Here is a 17,974-nt window from a genome sequence, read left to right as displayed (position 1 = left end):
GCGTCTTAAAATGCCAAATTGAACTAATCATAACACAACTGTATAGCATTTTAAGACATTGCTTATAAACATTAGCTGAAGATTAAATACAAGTGAGTGAGGAGCGCGCGCTCCTGAACGCCCGGTCTTGAACGTTACATAGACAAGAGCGTTTATTCGTTAACTTTAATCAGCTCTCCCGCAAAAACTACTTGTCGCACACAATTTTACTAAAGAAAAAGTTGTTTTTTTTTAAGCATAAAGTATCATGTCTTATACTCCGAAGGCGCGAATTTTGGGATATTATATACATATACAATACTGTATATATGTATCTTAGGGTAGGCCGAAAAAATTCCTTTTTGAAAATTGATTAGTAATACTCGCCAAAAGTTAGCTATAGACCTCAATATAGTCTGGATAAAATTTCATCCAAATCGATTAATATCTTTAGGTTGCCCTTTGATCTTGAAATAAGTTTATGCATTTTTTGGATACATGTGTCAAAATTCGAGAAAAAACTCCTTCGTTTATATCTCTATTTATACTCTCTTATTTCTTCCTTTTCTTGTTTATCAAGTTCTATACTTGTCTTTCCATTTTCGCTTCCTCTGTTTCTTTTTCTTATCTTACATTCTTATTTCTTCCTATCACATAGCTGCTTATTTCCTTTTTTCTTTCCTATATTCTATTTTCTATTATATTGTCTTCTCTCTTGTTCAAAGTGTTTAGAAAAAGAATTGAGATTCGAGAAATATTTTTTATTTGTAAAGTATTCTTTCTCGCATTTTTCCAGGTAAAAATAATTAAGCTGAAGAAACCACGTATCACTCCGTTAACAGCTATGATGATGGACGATTCCGATGAAATGGACGACCGTTCACCACCTCCACCACCTCCCGGTTCCCCACCGCCGCCTCATCTCTGGCCCAGTTATCTTTCGATCTATAATACTACGATGCGAGCAATTGAACAATCGCAAACCACAACTGTAACTTTGACGCCTGTTCAAGCTCCACCACCGCCGACTCCGTTGCCTCTTCTAATTCCGCCTCCGCCGCTGAATTACACCATCCAACCTTGCAGTAAATCTTAAGCTAACGACCATGCTCGTGCAGCGTCGATTTTGTAAATTTTTTAGAAGAAGTCTTTTTTTCTTGTTGTGAAACATAGTAAAATATTGTGCGCTAGAAATTATATTGGATTATGTAAGAATGAAAACTGTACATTGGTTTCGAGACTTTAATGATGAAGAGTTAAAATGATAAAAAAGAACGTCGGAGAACGTGTACCAATAATCGATGTTGTAAATATCCTCACATGTAATCATTTCTTTTTTCTGACCAAAAGATCGTGATCTTCATCTGATCCGTTGCGTCCGTAACTTTTAATAACTTTATATTAATAATCAATTTCATATATTTTCGATATCGAGAATCATCGGATGTATAGAATATGTTTCCGAACTGATGATACAATCAAAAAGATTTCTTAGTGAAAAAATAAAAATTCAAAAATTAAATCTTTGCGGCTTTTTAAACTTGTTAATGTGACTGTGTGTCGTACATTGTCAAATTCCTCTTCTGAATGTTTATTAACATATACATAATCAAAAATAAATTTTATATACAAAGCATTTTAAATAATACTATATATTATTAAAATATTTATTAAAAAGAGAATAATGATTTTTTCTATATTTACATTTTCTATATATTATATATTTTACTACAGGCAGTACAGGCCGATTCCATCTCCAGATAAACTATATAGTAGTAAATCTAATGATTAAATGTCTATGTTTAAACATCCATTATATATCTGTATGTAGACATTGACATTCATCCATTAGATAACTTATCACGGTTTATTTGAAGGTAAAACAACTGGCCTTATACGAGGGTGAGTCAAAAATTATCTGGACTTTCGTAATAAAACACTTTGTCGGTTGTCGTACCGCCTTCCGCGAATGCATGCTTACAGTTGGTAACTGTGATGATGTGTGCTTCACTCGACCTTGATCGCAACAGTGTTGAGCCGGCAGTGGCAACGTAAACATGTCCGCTTTGTTAGCAGTTTGCACCAAAGACGAACAAATGGCAGTGATACAATTTCTTTGGTCAGAAGGAGTTAAAGGGGCTGAAATTCATCGTAGACTTTCAGTACAGTACGAGGACAGTACACAGTCCCGGACAAGTGTTATCGAGTGGATCGAGAAGTTTAAAAGTGGCTGGACAATTGACACAAAAACAAGGAGCATCCGTCCGGCGTCCGTCAACGTCTACGACGGACAAAAAAATTGAGCAAGCACGATTGGTTTTGACGAATAGGCGAGTTACTATCGATAACATAGCGTCTACTTTGAACATCAGTCATTCTGCTAAAGAAAATGTATCACTGCCCTTTGTTCGTCTTTGGTGCAAACTGCTACCGGAGCGAACATGTTTACGTTGTCACTGCCGGCTCCAATTGTAAGCATGCATTTGCGAAAGGCGATACGACAACCAACAAAATGTTTCATTACGAAAGTCCAGATAATTTTTTATTCATCCTCATATATTGGGTTGGCAACTAAGTTTCCGCCGTTTTTTTTAAATTTTTAAAAATTTATTTGCTTAAATAAACAAATGCTTTCTCTATAGCAGTGTGGGAGCATTCCATTTTCTCTGCCAGTTCCTTTGTCATTTAACGCGAATTTTCATACAAAAGTTGGTTTAATTGTTCTTCATCGAACTTAACTGGACGACCAGAACGAAGTGCGTCTTTGAAGTAAAAATTTCCATTTTTGAACTTGACATACCAATCACGAGCGATTCTTTCAACTATGGTACCCTCTCCATACACAGCACAAATGTCGCGAGCATTTTGCGGTCTTAGAACTTTGATTAAAAGCAAAAAGAAGAAAGTGTCAAAAATGCTCATTTTTCTCAACTTGACATTCCATTTTAATGATCTAAAAATTAATTCAATAAATTAATTTAAACAAAAAAAAAACAAATTTTGATAGAACAAAACATCTCTTTTCGAATGATTTAAAACTATTCCAAAAACATTTAATGACATGCGGAATGCTAAAATTTAAAAAAAACAGCAAGAGAAGGACTTAGTTGCCAACCCAATATTTATACATATACAGAGTGTTCGTCGGGAGAAAATTGAACGAATGATTCTAGATGATAAAGTAAAACGAAAATAAAGAATATAAACAAATTTCTGATTGAGGCTTTGTTGTTTAATTAAAAATGTTTAATTATTCTCATAAAAGTGCCTAAACCACATGAATATTTCAACATTTATAATTTAAAAATCAAATCTTAATCGTAATTTTGTTAATTTTTTTATAACTAGTAACTTATTTAGTCGTTATTTTTATAATTACAATGCTTTATACTAGATGTTTGCAGCAACAGGTGAAAAAATATTTAAGGAGTGATTCTAAATGACAACATAAGACAAAAGTTTCAAATAACAAAATTGCAATTAAAGATTTGTTTCTAATTATAAATATTTAAATATTCGTGTAATTTTATTAATTTCATATTCATACTTTAGGCTGAGCATACTTCAGAATTATAAAAGTAAAAATAACAAAATTTTGGTAGTTTTTTAAAGTCTTTAATGTTTAAGTATTTATTTGCTTCAGGCTTTTTACAGGGATGTTTAAACATTTCTAATTAAAGAAAACAGTCTTATTCATAATTTTGTTATTCTTAATTTACTTTTTATTTTTTTATCTAGAATTATTCTTTTAAATTTTCTCCTATCTGTTGCTAAACAACCTATATATATTTTTCACTAACTTATATTATTTTGAATTATTTTATTGTAAAAAGAATGTTATTTTTTAAATTATATATTAATAAAGTTTTTGCATGAAACAAATTTGATGACGTATGACCATTAAGGATTGTTTAAGTTTAAAAAAGTACGAAGATATTTTACAATTTTTATTTATTTCCCCGCGTAAGAAACTCTTCAGTTGTATTATTAGTTCCGAGACATTCCGTATTAGAGGATCGCAATGGCAAAGGATATAGTGTAATTATAATTATTGTCGATAACGTATCATTAATACAATTTGTTATTATAAGTGCGTACTCGAAAAAATACAATGGATGTACATTGTATTATATATCAATTTGTCACAAATACATGTGGCTCAAATACAGTATAATATATCATTTAAAATTCGCTCCCATCCTTTTTGTGGTATAAAAATAGTTTAATATCACAAAGTATAATGATGAAATATACAGAAATGCATAATCTTATTTTAAAATAGTAAGAAAGTCACAATATCAGTTGATAAACAAATGTAAAATTAAACCAATTAATGAACAAATAGAAATTTGTTGGATAACTCATGTTTAATTGTAAGCTCTGTTGATGGGATCCAGATGCCCTCATTGAGCGACTAACAATAAGTAACAATTTGGTGCATTCAGTATCATGATGGAAGTGTTATACTTCCACCATGTTCAGTATTATGTTTGCTTAGAGGCTGAGTAGCAGTTGAATGTGATTAATTATTCTTACTTTTAGATCCAACCAATCGAATTAAATTCCTACTTAATCGCTTAATAAGCATATCTGAATGCACTTATGAAAGTTTCTTGAAATGTCAAAGATCAGATCAGTAGTCATAGTCGATTCTTATTTCAAGATCATTTTAAGAGGAAGCTAAACCAATGGGAATTACCAACATATTACAGTTTATTTTAATCTTTGAATTGTCTCGACAGATCAGAAAATCCTTTAGTAGAATGAAAATACGCAACAAAACGAGCGATTTTACGAGAAAATCGACAAAAAAATAAAAATTCATTTATTTTCGACTTGAGGATCTGTCACTCAGATTAACTTTTGTCGTTTACTGACGTTTTGTAGCTCATATGTATAAAATGAAACCGTCCCACAGTGTGGAAAACTCTAACGAACAATACTGACCAATACTGACTGTGTGCCATTTCAATTAAAAGCCTAACAAAAAAGTTTCGTTTCTGTACATGTACAAATTTTGCTTAGCGCACGTAAACGATCGCCAGCAAAGCAGTAGTTGTGTGCAATAGTAGTTGATAGGTTTTTTCGTAGATGGCGTTACAAAGAACAAAAACAGAAAAATGCATTGGCCAAAAAGCACTAGGCCTAGTCGCCTGGTATTAGACTATAGACGTAACACAAACGTTACAATTTAAGGGTTAAAATTAACAATTTATAAAACTAATGTTGAAAAATTATACAACAAAAAACTAAGGTATATACGTTACATTAATAGCTATTTCGGCTGGGATGCACCGATTGCACATTTCAGGACCCAGATAAGCAATTGGTGCACGCCAACCGAAATCACTATAAGTTAAAAATTAATTTTGAAAAAATATTATTTATATTAGAAAATCATGATTTTTTTAGATTACTCGAAGTAATTACAATAAGAACCATCAAACAAATTTTAATTTTTTAATTATAAATTGAATTTATATGAGATAACAGATCTGTTAACAATGATGCTGTTTATGTGGAAATGTATTTTTTCTTTTATAATTTTTTTTTTACATAGATGAATAGAACTTAGGAAAAAAATTAATAAATTAAAATTTATACAATATTAATAACAATTGTTTGACAATATTAATTTTATTAAAAATTATCTCATTTTTAATTAATTAAATTGAATTAAAAGTTATTAATAAAAATTTTTATTTAACTTTTAACTTTTTATTAAGTTACTATCTAACCTTAGATATTTAAAAATTTTGTTGCTTTTTTGAAGAAGCATTTAAATTGCAATGTTCTGTTGTATATTGCTGTGCTTTATCAAAAGTACATATCACACAAATAAAATTTGAAGTATGTTTAGTGATGATAACAGTTTGTACATTGCTTCCTCTATCAAAATGTATGTATACATATGTGCTACGCACACAAGCAAACTGCAAGCAGTCGTAAACACTTCACTGCTCCCAATCAACGCATATTAACTGTGCACTGTGCGTTTGTATCATGTATAAGAGCAGCTTGTAACTTGCAACGTTGAAACGTAATTATATCAAGCAGTGTCACAACTCAACGTTTATATTTCGGTTTGTGTAATTACTTTTATTACGCTATAGCTAAAAACGAGATGAAAATAGCTATCGTCGGCGGTGGGATCGTCGGATTAACGACGGCCGGATTTGTACGAGCAGGATGCTTTCGTAACGCTGATATAACGGTCTTGGCCTCGGATTTTGATGACATTGTTAGCTATGTTGCTGCAGGAATCTTCAGAGTCGGTGCTTCTTTCTGCGGTCCTAATGAAACGGTAACAAGGTATGCACATAAGAAGCCTTTTGTGATTTTATTTTCTTGTATCTTTCTTTTTCTTAAACCCACTTTACACGATCTATAATTTGCGACAAAATTCAGGATAAAATTCTGTTTATAATTTTATATATTAATTTATGAATGTAATAAAATTACAAACAAGAAAAAATTGTATTATATAAACTATAATTTGATTTAAAATTATGTATAGAATATTTGATTGTTTTTTTCTTATAGTTGGATTAATAAAAAATATGACATGGTTATTAAGAAATACATATTATATATATATATAAAGATAATATCATATGGAGAATACATTAGAAGAGAGGAGGGGATTGTGGAATACCATTTTGTTTTTTTGACAATAACTTAGTAAATATTAAGGCGACACAATTCTAACTAACGCCAGTTTATTAACCATAGAATTATTCCAATCATCCTATAAGTAGAAGTTCATCGGATATATAGGACGAACATAATTTACAATTTACTAAAGAGGGAAGAAAGGATGCGTTTGTGGAATAGCAGGAAAGTCGTGGAATACTAACAATTAATGTTAAGAAAGGTTTTTTTACTTATAAAAAGAATATAAATTTATGATCTTTCGAAAATTTTACACATAAATAATTGCCACAAAAAAAGGTTTTACGAACATTTCATAAAATATATTTTATTAAAAAAAAAAAACTTTCTTTAAATCATCTTTTTGGCTTAAAAATGTTTTAAATAAAACTTAAAACTTTTTAAAATAATTCCTTGGTTTCTAGTGTTACGTTCGGCAGTTTATGAACAGGCGGTGTAATTAGTTTTAAAATTTGTTTTGGCCGTTGTCACCAGTTATTAACTAGATTAAAGATTTTCCTCATCCAGTCAACAACAATTTTATAAAGTGTGGGATTAGTCTTAAGCAAATTGAGAGGATGTACGTTGTGAGTGCGACATATTTCTTATAAGTGGTACGTGAATGGGAGAGTTGCGTGGAATGCGTGCGTGCAATAAAGAGAGTGAGAGTTGCGTTGACTGAGTTTATTATAAAAATGAAAAGAAAGAAATATAGCATATATTAGGATAGTACAAAGTGCCCATCTAGCGTTCTTGCAACTTTATAATATACAGTTATATTTATTGTAAGTATGATAGCAGGAAAACTAAATACGAGACTTTGTGAATACAAGTTGAGCTTTTATTCGGATAACGTATGTACAACGAACGTTTTAAGAGAAAGAATGAATGTTAAAGCGTAAACGCTCTTGTCAACTTAAGCCTGCCGCAGACGATACGTTTTTTCTTACTGGATTTTCTTACTTGCTATCGTACGGCAGTGGTACTGGCAGTGCTACTGACGTGGCTTCACACGGTGCGAGTTTTCGTACGGGCTGAGCAACTGGAATTTGTTTCATAGAAGCGGCACACTTAAATATGGATGACAGATGAGATGGACGAAATTATTGCAACAGTTGTACATTTTACAGTCGTAAAATTGCTATTGCATTGTTTTTAATTATTGAAAAATTGCGATAACGAAATAAATATCGCCGACGTTTATGGAGTCGATAGTCAATACATTCTTTAATGCCTCACTTTTACTGTGTTTATTATGGTAATTTGGTGTGTTTATCGCACATAAACATGGTTCCAATTAGTAGGCCTCTATTAAACATAAAATACTTTCTGTGGACTATTTTGAAGTCTTTTCATTTCTGCATGACGTCATGTTTGAAGTGGATCCACTTTTGAACTTGATGTAAAGACGACACTTTGATCGTAACCTGGGGGTCGATCATGAAACTTTTTCCCTAAGGCGGAAACGTGAAAAATGAAAAATTTCTCCATTAACTTCAATGGTAAAGATTTTCACTTTTCACGTTTCCGCCCTAGGGAAAAAGTTTCATGATCGACCCTCTGGGCTGTGTTCCGATATAACTGCCAGTACTGGCAGTGGTGAAAAATCCGTTCCGTTATTGGTACACCCAAGGACTTTGATTCTGTCCATGGGGAAATTTTTCAAATTGAGAAGTCATCACTTTCTACATACCCGCAGTTCATGATTAATGAAACGACTAGAGCTTATTGGTCGTTACGTTAATCATAAACTGTAAGTATGTAGAAAGATAGTGACTTCTCAGTTGGGAAAATTTCCCCATGGACAGAATCAAAGTCCTTGTGTGTACGCAGCGCACTGCGACAGCATCTAGTAACATCAATGAAGTCATGAATGGTAGCCATATTGCCACTGTGATTACTGCAGCTTCCAAGGTAAGGTAGCTACACCCACGGAATTTGATTCTGTCCATGGGGAAATTTCCCAAAGTGAGAAGTCACCACTTTCTACATACTCGCAGTTCATGATTAATGAAACGACTAGAGCTTATTGGTCGTTACGTTAATCATAAACTGTAAGTATGTAGAAAGATAGCGACTTCTTAGTTTGGAAAATTTCCCCATGGACAGAATCAAAGTCCTTGGGTGTACAGTCGTGTTCATTATAGTTGCGACACTTTTTCTTCGATGCGTTTCTGAACGCGCAACTATAACGAGAGCTGAGAATATGATTGGTTCTTACTTGTGGATCCAACCAATTATATTCGCCACTCGATGAGCAAGGCTACATTCCAAAAACCAAAGAAAAAGTGTCGCAACTATAATGAACATGACTGTACACCCATGGAATTTGATTCTGTCCATGGGGAAATTTTCCAAACTAAGAAATTGCTATCTTTCTACATACTTACAGTTCATGATTAACGTAACGACCAATAAGCTCTAGTCGTTACATTAATCGTAAACTGCGAGTATGTAGAAAGTGGTGACTTCTCAGTCTAGAAAATTTCCCTATGGACAGAATCAAGGCTGTGTTCCGATATTAACTGCCAGTACTGAAAATGTATAGTATATGTGACGTGAACTATAAATTTTCAGTGACTTCTCAGTCTAGAAAATTTCCCTATGGACAGAATCAAATTCCATGGGTGTACTATCATGACGTCACATTTACTGCACTGCCAGTAAAAACGGAACACAGCCCTGGTATAACCCAGTATAACTTATAACAGACTGCGTCTTGATTGGCTCTCACAAAATCCAGTATAAAATCACGTAAGAAAAATAGAACCGGTTTTATTACGAAAATCCAGTACGCGAGTCGGTAGCGTAGTCCGTAAGCTACCCATTTCCAATACGGGAGCACGTAAGACTGCCAGTATAGGAGCACGTAAGGACGTAAGGAATCCAGTAAGAAAACACGTATCGTCTGCGGCAGGCTTTATATAGAGTGTTTACGATAACCTAAGTTGAGTTGGTTTCCACTAGGGCCAAAAAATATTAGGCGTATCTCTCTCTAGTACCTTTATGATTCATGAAAACTCAACGCTGTATCGTATTGCCTGAGTTAAGTTAAACCTCGTGCTCAACTGGTGGACTGCGTAGTATAGTCGAAATATGAAACGATTATAAGGCACAAATTAATTTTAGAAATAGAAACATCATGTATGCAAAATTAAATAAATGTTTTGAATATATTTCCAATTTAAAAGAAACTCCATATGGAAACATGCTCATTAAAGCCTGCCGCAGACGATACGTTTTTTCTTACTGGATTTCTAACTGGATTTTCTTACTTGCTACCGTACGGGCAATGGTACTGGCAGTGCTACTGGCCGTGGCTTCACACTATGTGAGTTTTCGTTCGGGCTGAGCAACTGAAATTTGTTTCATAGAAGCGGCACGCTTAAATATGGATGAGATAGATAAGATGGATGAAATTATTGCAACAGTTGTACATTGTCATAAAATTGCTATTGCATTATTTTTAATTATTGAAAAATTGCGACAACAAAATAAATATCGCCGACGTTTATGGAATCGACAGTCAATACATTCTTTAATGTCTTACTTTTGCTGTGCTTATTATGGTAATTTGGTGTGTTTATCGCATATAAATATGGTTCCTATTAGTAGGCCTCTATTAAACATAAAATACTTTTTTTGGACTACTTTGAAGTCTTTTCATTTTTGCATAACGTCATGTTTGCGAAGTGAATTCACGTTTGAACTTTGACAACACTTCGGGTGCTTTCCAACAAGAGACACAGGCAACACTGTGTAACACAGTGTCTACATTGGTGCTTTCCAACTATTAGCGTTTTTCATTGAGAAAACTAGTGCGCACTGAATGTGCACTTGCTGCAGGTAATTGGGCGTTTCCGTTGGCACCGTCATCGCGCGAACCGAAACGTCCAATTGCCAGCGGCGAGTGCACACTCAGTGCGCACTAGTTTTCCCAATGAAAAACGCTATGAGCCTGCCGCAGACGATACGTTTTTTCTTACGGGATTGCTTACGTGCTCCTATACTGGCAGTCTTACGTGCTCCCGTACTGGAAATAGGTAGCTTACGGGCTACGCTACTGGCTCGCGTACTGGATTTTCGTGAAAGATCATGTCCTATTTTTCTTACGTGATTCTGTACTGGTTTATTGTGAAAGCCAATCAGGACGCAGTCTAGGTTATACTGGCCCAGTATAGGTTATACTGGGTTATACCAGGTTATACTGTCGAAGGGTGCTTTCCAACAAGAGTGCCACAGTGTGACACAGTGTCACACAGAGAGACACAGTGTAAAGCCTGCCGCAGACGATACGTTTTTTCTTACGGGATTGCTTACGTGCTCCTATACTGGCAGTCTTACGTGCTCCCGTACTGGAAATGGGTAGCTTACGGGCTACGCTATTGGCTCGCGTACTGGATTTTCGTAATAGATCATGTCCTATTTTTCTTACGTGATTTTGTACTGGTTTATTGTGAAAGCCAATCAGGACGCAGTTTTAAGGTTATACTTAGAGTCCTATATAAAGAGAGAAGCGACATTGATGTCCGAAGCTCTGATTGGTAATCTGATTGATACTTGATTGGCTAAGCGAACAGCCATATTGTGACCACAGCTGTTTGTAAAATGATACGAATGGTGTTTGATGACGTTAAGCGGTCCCAAAATGGCGGTGGAGGACTCAATTGGATACTGAAGGTTGTGGTGGGGGTTCGATGTCGCTTCTCTCTTTATATAGGACTCTAGTTATACTGGGTTATACCAGGTTATACTGGCTGTGTTCCGTTTTTACTGGCAGTACTGAAAATTTATAGTTCACGTCACATATACTATACATTTTCAGTACTGGTAGTTAATATCGGAACACAGCCACTGTCGAAGTGTTGTCAAAGTTCAAACGTGAATTCACTTCGCAAACATAACATCGTGCAGAAATGAAAAGACTTCAAAATAGTCCAAAGAAAGTATTTTATGTTTAATAGAGGCCTACTAATAAGAACCATGTTTATATGCGATAAACACACCAAATTACCATAATAAACACAGTAAAAGTGAGGCATTAAAGAATGTATTGACTGTCGACTCCATAAACGTCGGCGAATATTTATTTCGTTGTCGCAATTTTTCAATAATTAAAAATAATGCAATTTTACGACAATGTACAACTGGTGCAATAATTTCATCCATCTCATCTATCTCATCCATATTTAAGCGTGCCGCTTCTATGAAACAAATTTCAGTTGCTCAGCCCGTACGAAAACTCACACCGTGTGAAGCCACGGCCAGTAGCACTGCCAGTACCATTGCCCGTACGGTAGCAAGTAAGAAAATCCAGTTAGAAATCCAGTAAGAAAAAACGTATCGTCTGCGGCAGGCTTAACTTTCTATTAAATTGTCTTAATTTCGACAATACGTGTAAATGTATACGTAATATCTATATTTAATTAATTATTTTGATTCATATTGTACCAGCTTAATATACTATTCATTAAATTTATTACCGAAATTAAGATAATTGAATAGAAAGTTACTAAATATTACGCGTATCAAGTATTCGGTGTAAACAAGGCCATAAACAGCGAGTATGTAGAAAGTGGTGACTTCTCACTTTGGGAAATTTCCCCATGGACAGAATCAAAGTCCACACCCACGGAATTTGATTCTGTCCATGGGGAAATTTTCTAAATTGAGAAGTCACCACTTTCTACATACTCGCAGTTTATGATTAATGTAACGACTAGATTTTATTGGTCGTTACGTTAATCATAAACTGTAAAGGGCCTCGCACATGAAATGCATAACATAACATAAGCACAATATAAGACCGATGGACCAATGCATCCAGCATAAAGTCGCCATATTGATTTATATATAATTCCCATTGGTCCAGAGACCTTACGCTACGCTTATGCTCTGTTATGCATTTCATGTGCGAGGCCCTTAAGTATGTAGAAAGATAGCGACTTCTTAGTTTTGAAAATTTCCCCATGGACAGAATCAAATTCTATGGGTGTACATTAAGCAGCCAATGAGTTCACGATATGGTTTGACTCCAATTATGCAATCCGTCGTGTCTTCGTCTCTAGACAGGCTTATTTCCATCGGTGTTTTAATGGGTTTGCACTCATCTATTCCGAAGCGTTTAAGAAGTTTTTTGAGATATGCTTGTTGACTCAGAAACATTTCTCTTGATTTGCGTTCAATTTTAATTCCCAGGAAACAGTTAGTTCTCCTAAATCTGTCATAGAGAATTTTTTTATCAATACACGTTTTACTTTGTCTAGTTGTCTCTTTGTCTTCGGAGAGTCTGCTATCAATTTCTGTTGCTAAAAAGGCAATAGATTTCACACAGACTCTGCAATATCTGCGGTGTCAGCAAACTGCTGTCAGAAATAGGACAGAAACTGTTGGCATTTAGTATTGACAGGACTGTTGTCAGATTGGCGACAAAAATCAAGCATAACCTGCGCAACACAATCAGACGGCATTTCAATTCAATTAATTTAAATGGTGCTCGTCTCCTTGGTAAGATTTGAAAACATTATAACCATGAATCCGGTGCCACCTCCAACCTTCCACAGGATTTTCAGTTAAGAGTATATTGTCCTTGAACTTTCAAATTTAGCACGTGAAGACAATCAGTCTTTAAGGGTGCTTTCCAATAAGAGTGCCACAGTGTGACACAAGGTTTGTTTTCTATTCCTGCACTAGACTGCACTGGAACGTTCCTTCTTGCTTTCACTAACTTTCAAATATATATCTATTTCATTTTAAGTGCACACTAATTCAGGAACAGAAAACAAACGGACAGTGTCACACAGAGAGACACAGTGCAACACAGTTGTGTAGTCTAATTGGAACAGATAAGTTACCACAGTCACTAGGGGTGTTTACGATAACTAATCGGATCTCGGATTGAACAATGGTACTCAACGTAATAGAAAATTTCCCTAGGCTAATCGGATTGACGTTCTCTGTCTCAAATGTGATCCGATTGATGACGAAAGCGTGGAGACGCAGAAGTATGCTTGAAAAGTAATTGCGTTTTTCATTGAGAAAACTAGTGCGCACTGAATGTGCACTTGCTGCAGGTAATTGGGTGTTTCCGTTGGCATCGTCATCGCGCGAACCGAAACGTCCAATTGCCAGCGGCGAGTGCACACTCAGTGCGCACTAGTTTTCCCAATGAAAAACGCTATAAGTTTCTTTATTTTTTTAAATAATCAGACAAAAAATCAAAGATAAAGTTAAAAAGAATGATTTGAATTTAGATTTATTGTAATATTTTTTGTTTAAACACTAAATTTCGTTTAAATTTCTATTTGTAAAAATTAATTAATCTATTCTAAAGTTTGTGGTTATATCGGAAACAAATCAAAATTAATAAAACAATTATTAATTGTTAGGTACAAATTAAAGCATATAATATTTTAAGCATATCATATAAAATTCCTGTTTATTATAAACTTAGTAAAAATAACTTTGAAATCATTCAACTACATTATACATTAATCAATATTAATTTATATGTTAAAAATCAATAATGTTTCTAAAAATGTTTTTTTTATTCTTTTCCAGATCGTAAATAAACTTCAATTCCATGAATAAATAAAAATTACTGGAAAATGGATTTATATGAAGAGGGCATTATTGAACAGTATCAATTTGTGCTAACTTAAAATTTGTAAAATCTACTTTTCTTTATTAGTTGTTTATTAGAGAGTAATAATATAAAAATGTAATATACGCATACGTATATGCATACAATTATTTTAATTTTATTTATGTATATTCCGTTCTTATATTATTACTCTCTAATGAACAACTAACAAAGAATAGCAGATTTTACAAATTTTAAGTTAGCACAAATTGATAATGTTCAATAATGCCCTTTTCATGTCAATCCATTTTCCAGTAATTTTTATTTATTCTTGGAATTGAAATTTATTTACGATCTAGAAAAGAATAAAAAAAACATTTTCAAAGACATTATTGATTTTTAACATATAAATTAATATTGATTAATGTATAATGTAGTTGAATAATTTCAAAGTTATTTTTACTGAGTTTATAATAAACAGGAATTCTATATGATATGCTTGAAATATTATATGCTTTAATATGTACCTAATAATTAATAATTGTTTTATTAATTTTGATTTGTTTCCGATATAACCACAAACTTTAGAATAGATTAATTAATTTTTACAAACAGAAATTTAAACGAAATCCAATGTTTAGACAAAAAAATTACAATAAATCTAAATTCAAATCATTCTTTTTAACTTTATCTTTGATTTTTTGTGTTATTATTTAAAAAAATAAAGAGACTTACTTTTCAAGCATGCTTCTCGGTCTCCACGCTTTCGTCATCAATCGGATTACATTTGAGACAGCAATCGTCAATCCGATTAGCCTAGGGAAATTTTCTATACCTACGTTGAGTACCATTGTTAAATCCAATCCGAGATCCGATTAGTTATCGTAAACACCTACACATGTGTTAGTTTCTCTTTCTATCCTTGTATGTATATTTCCATGGCTCGATTTACATACGTCAGAAGGAAGGTGTGATTTGCATGTAAGTGATATTTTTTAATATTTTACAATTGAACAAGTTTGTTGTTATATCAAAATTAAATATTAAATTGGAAAGACTTAATAATAAGACAAACAAATACAGTTATTTTTGTTCAGTTAAATTCTGAGCAAAGCTCATTATTGTATAGATTTTTAGCAATAAAAATTAAATAGGTAAAAATTAAATAAGTAAATAAATAAATAAATAAAAAATAAAAAAACAATAAAATTAAACTTAAAAAACATATAAAAATATAATAATACGAAAAGTCTTGTAGTTATTAAAAAAATATATATATATTATCAATAGACGCCATAAAGCAGATATGGATGGGGCGCGTGTATAGCAATATAGATATTTTTAGTTTATTTCTGAAAAATGTGTCTTCGAACTATAACTTCACCATACATGTTTGAATTTGTTGTTAAATATGCTATAAGTTTTGATATAAAGTAAATTTTAAATTTTTCAGAAATTTAGAAGAGAAGGAGAATTTCGAGAAAAATAACATTAAAAAAATTTAAACAAAGTGTTATAAAATACATAGAAATATATAAAACTTTTATTTGAAACTTTTTTTTATATTTTTTACCATTTCGACGGTATTACTTCAGAAATTAAAAAATCAATTTATTTCAAGAATGTGTTTTATCCTCTTAACAATCATATGGGCCCGTTGTTATACATATAAAAATACGTGTCCCACATTTTTATTACAACATTTGTATTACAATATATTAAAGGCTTGTCAATTTCTTGCACACTTTTACGCTGTTTCCTATTTCTTTCACACGTGTTCTTACGATGAAAAGGAAATGGAGGAAACTAACCGAATGAACCGAATCTTCGGTCAAAAATTAGTGTAACACTTCACGTGCATAACTGTTCCCGATAGAAAGAGAAGCAGATACTTGAATAAGTGCATGAAACAAGGATAGATGACTCAGCATACCAACAAGCTGACGCTAAATAATTTTGCTTTTCACAGTTGGCTGTCTTATTAACTATAACCCACCGATAGACGAAGAGGGCAAATTTTTAGAGAGAGACACGCGTGAACTGCACACACCATGTTATCCTTCTACCATGAGTAAAAGCGTTGCAATAAAATCACATGTGAATAACCCAGATAGCCAAATGATTGCAAATTGTCGGCAACTTGCCACAAATATCGCTTATAAGTTGTCAGCAAAGCAACAGAAGGGGGTATCCTCTTTTCAGTATGTTTTTGTCAGTAACAATTTTCAAAATATAATAATGACAAGTTTCCAACAATCTATTGGCAATAGACTTTAAACTCAGTTTTTAGCAACTTGCTGGCAACTGGCGCGCAACACGTCAGGAATCCTTAAAATCTAAACAATGGGTAGGAAACAAGTGTTGCTGTTAGGTTGCCCTCAGATTGCAGACAATGCAAGAAACTTGTCGGCAATCTGATGACAACGATTTTCAGCAATTTGTGAACAACTGACGTGCAACATATTGTGTTTTTAAATTGCCATCATGTTATAAACAACAGGTAAAAAGATTTTTAATCCTTTTTATATCCCTTCTATAAATACCATATAGATCTTGTTACAAAATCTGTGTCATATCAAGACTTATGTTCAACAGATAGAGCAGATCGGTAATTCGAATCAATCGGGATTTCTGCACCGAAAATACGGTATTAAGATCGATTGAAAAATAAGATCCAAACTCAGATAGATTTATTAAAACAGAATACATTAATATAAACGTAATAAATGTTTAGTTTACAAAAAAAAAAATATTTCTTGTATTCTTTTCGTTAAAAAAGATTTAAAAAAAAATTAATTTGAATTAAACATTTAATTTATGTACAAAATTAAATAACAATACACATTGTTATTTACATTGTTATTTACACAAAAATATAAAATTTTATGTGGAACAACGTTTCACACACACGCCATGTTTCAAAAGAATGAGAGCGAGTATTCGTCTAGAAGTTACAAAAAACAGCTCCTAAAAGTGTCACTAAAGTATGAGCTGACGAGTCGGCGGCGGTAGTTCCTAGATATAACGCCTGTGGCTGCACTCAACTCACGAGAAAATCTTCTGCGGCGTGGCCGCCTAGCGGTGGCGTTAGCACTCACTTGTTAAATCCATTTCAATCTGAAATTACAGAATTTCAACTTGCGGGCAGTGTTCTCAGATGGGACGGGATTTTAGCGCATGCGCGGTGGATTTAGCATCAGTAAAGTATTTATTTTCATTAAGTAAAGGTATTAATGAGTAGTATGAGTATCCTTGTTAAGTGGTCTGATCAATTTAATATGTTGCATAATTTTAGAATCTTTTAATAGTGAAATTAAGTGATGTTTTCGCGCAAACATTCTCGCGCATGCGCAAAAATCCCGTCCCATCTGAGAACATTGCTTGCGGGCAAAACTCACGCAAACCGCGTACACAGTTTACATGCATAAGACACGCAAACTTTGCACGCAAAAAATGTTATCTGGGGAGCAAACGACTAGCAATATGTTAGCCATCTGCATGTAATTTGCCAGTACATGGGACATACATGAGCTAGCCACTTGTAAACAATATACACGATGTAACACCATAGAACTTATACTAATGGAAGGGGAATAGCCTACTCTGGCAATAGGTGGAGAGTGTGAGCATCATCTGAGAGACAAAAGATATATTTCTATCCTGCTCAGGGACTTTTCTTCTCTCTGCGCATGTGCCAAATGAGGCGCCATGTGTTACTAAGTTCTCTCTAATTCTACGTGATAAAATAAAATAATAATAATA

General features: G+C 33.3%; 2 protein-coding genes across 4 annotated transcripts in view; both read left to right on the top strand.

The window, feature by feature from the left end:
- LOC105198112 (trichohyalin) overlaps positions 1–4,153 on the top strand; it is an 81,221-nt gene extending 77,068 nt beyond the window's left edge. The window contains exon 19 of one of the 2 annotated variants that reach the window (XM_026140949.2): positions 776–4,153. In XM_026140949.2, coding sequence (XP_025996734.1) covers positions 776–1,075 — 300 coding nt within the window. In that variant the 3' untranslated portion in view covers positions 1,076–4,153. The remainder of the gene's footprint in view (positions 1–775) is intronic. The other variant, XM_026140950.2, reaches the window with a different exon arrangement.
- Positions 4,154–5,689: 1,536 nt separating this feature from the next.
- LOC105196680 (D-aspartate oxidase) overlaps positions 5,690–17,974 on the top strand; it is a 105,312-nt gene continuing 93,027 nt past the window's right edge. Inside the window, exons 1-2 of one of the 2 annotated variants that reach the window (XM_039448393.1) lie at positions 5,690–6,019; positions 6,093–6,291. In XM_039448393.1, the coding sequence (XP_039304327.1) occupies positions 6,104–6,291 (188 nt within the window). In that variant the 5' untranslated portion in view covers positions 5,690–6,019; positions 6,093–6,103. The remainder of the gene's footprint in view (positions 6,020–6,092; positions 6,292–17,974) is intronic. The other variant, XM_039448394.1, reaches the window with a different exon arrangement.

Source organism: Solenopsis invicta, chromosome 4 (genome assembly GCF_016802725.1).
Source record: "Solenopsis invicta isolate M01_SB chromosome 4, UNIL_Sinv_3.0, whole genome shotgun sequence".
NCBI lineage: Eukaryota > Metazoa > Arthropoda > Insecta > Hymenoptera > Formicidae > Solenopsis > Solenopsis invicta.
This window is presented reverse-complemented; position numbering and strand designations above follow the sequence as displayed.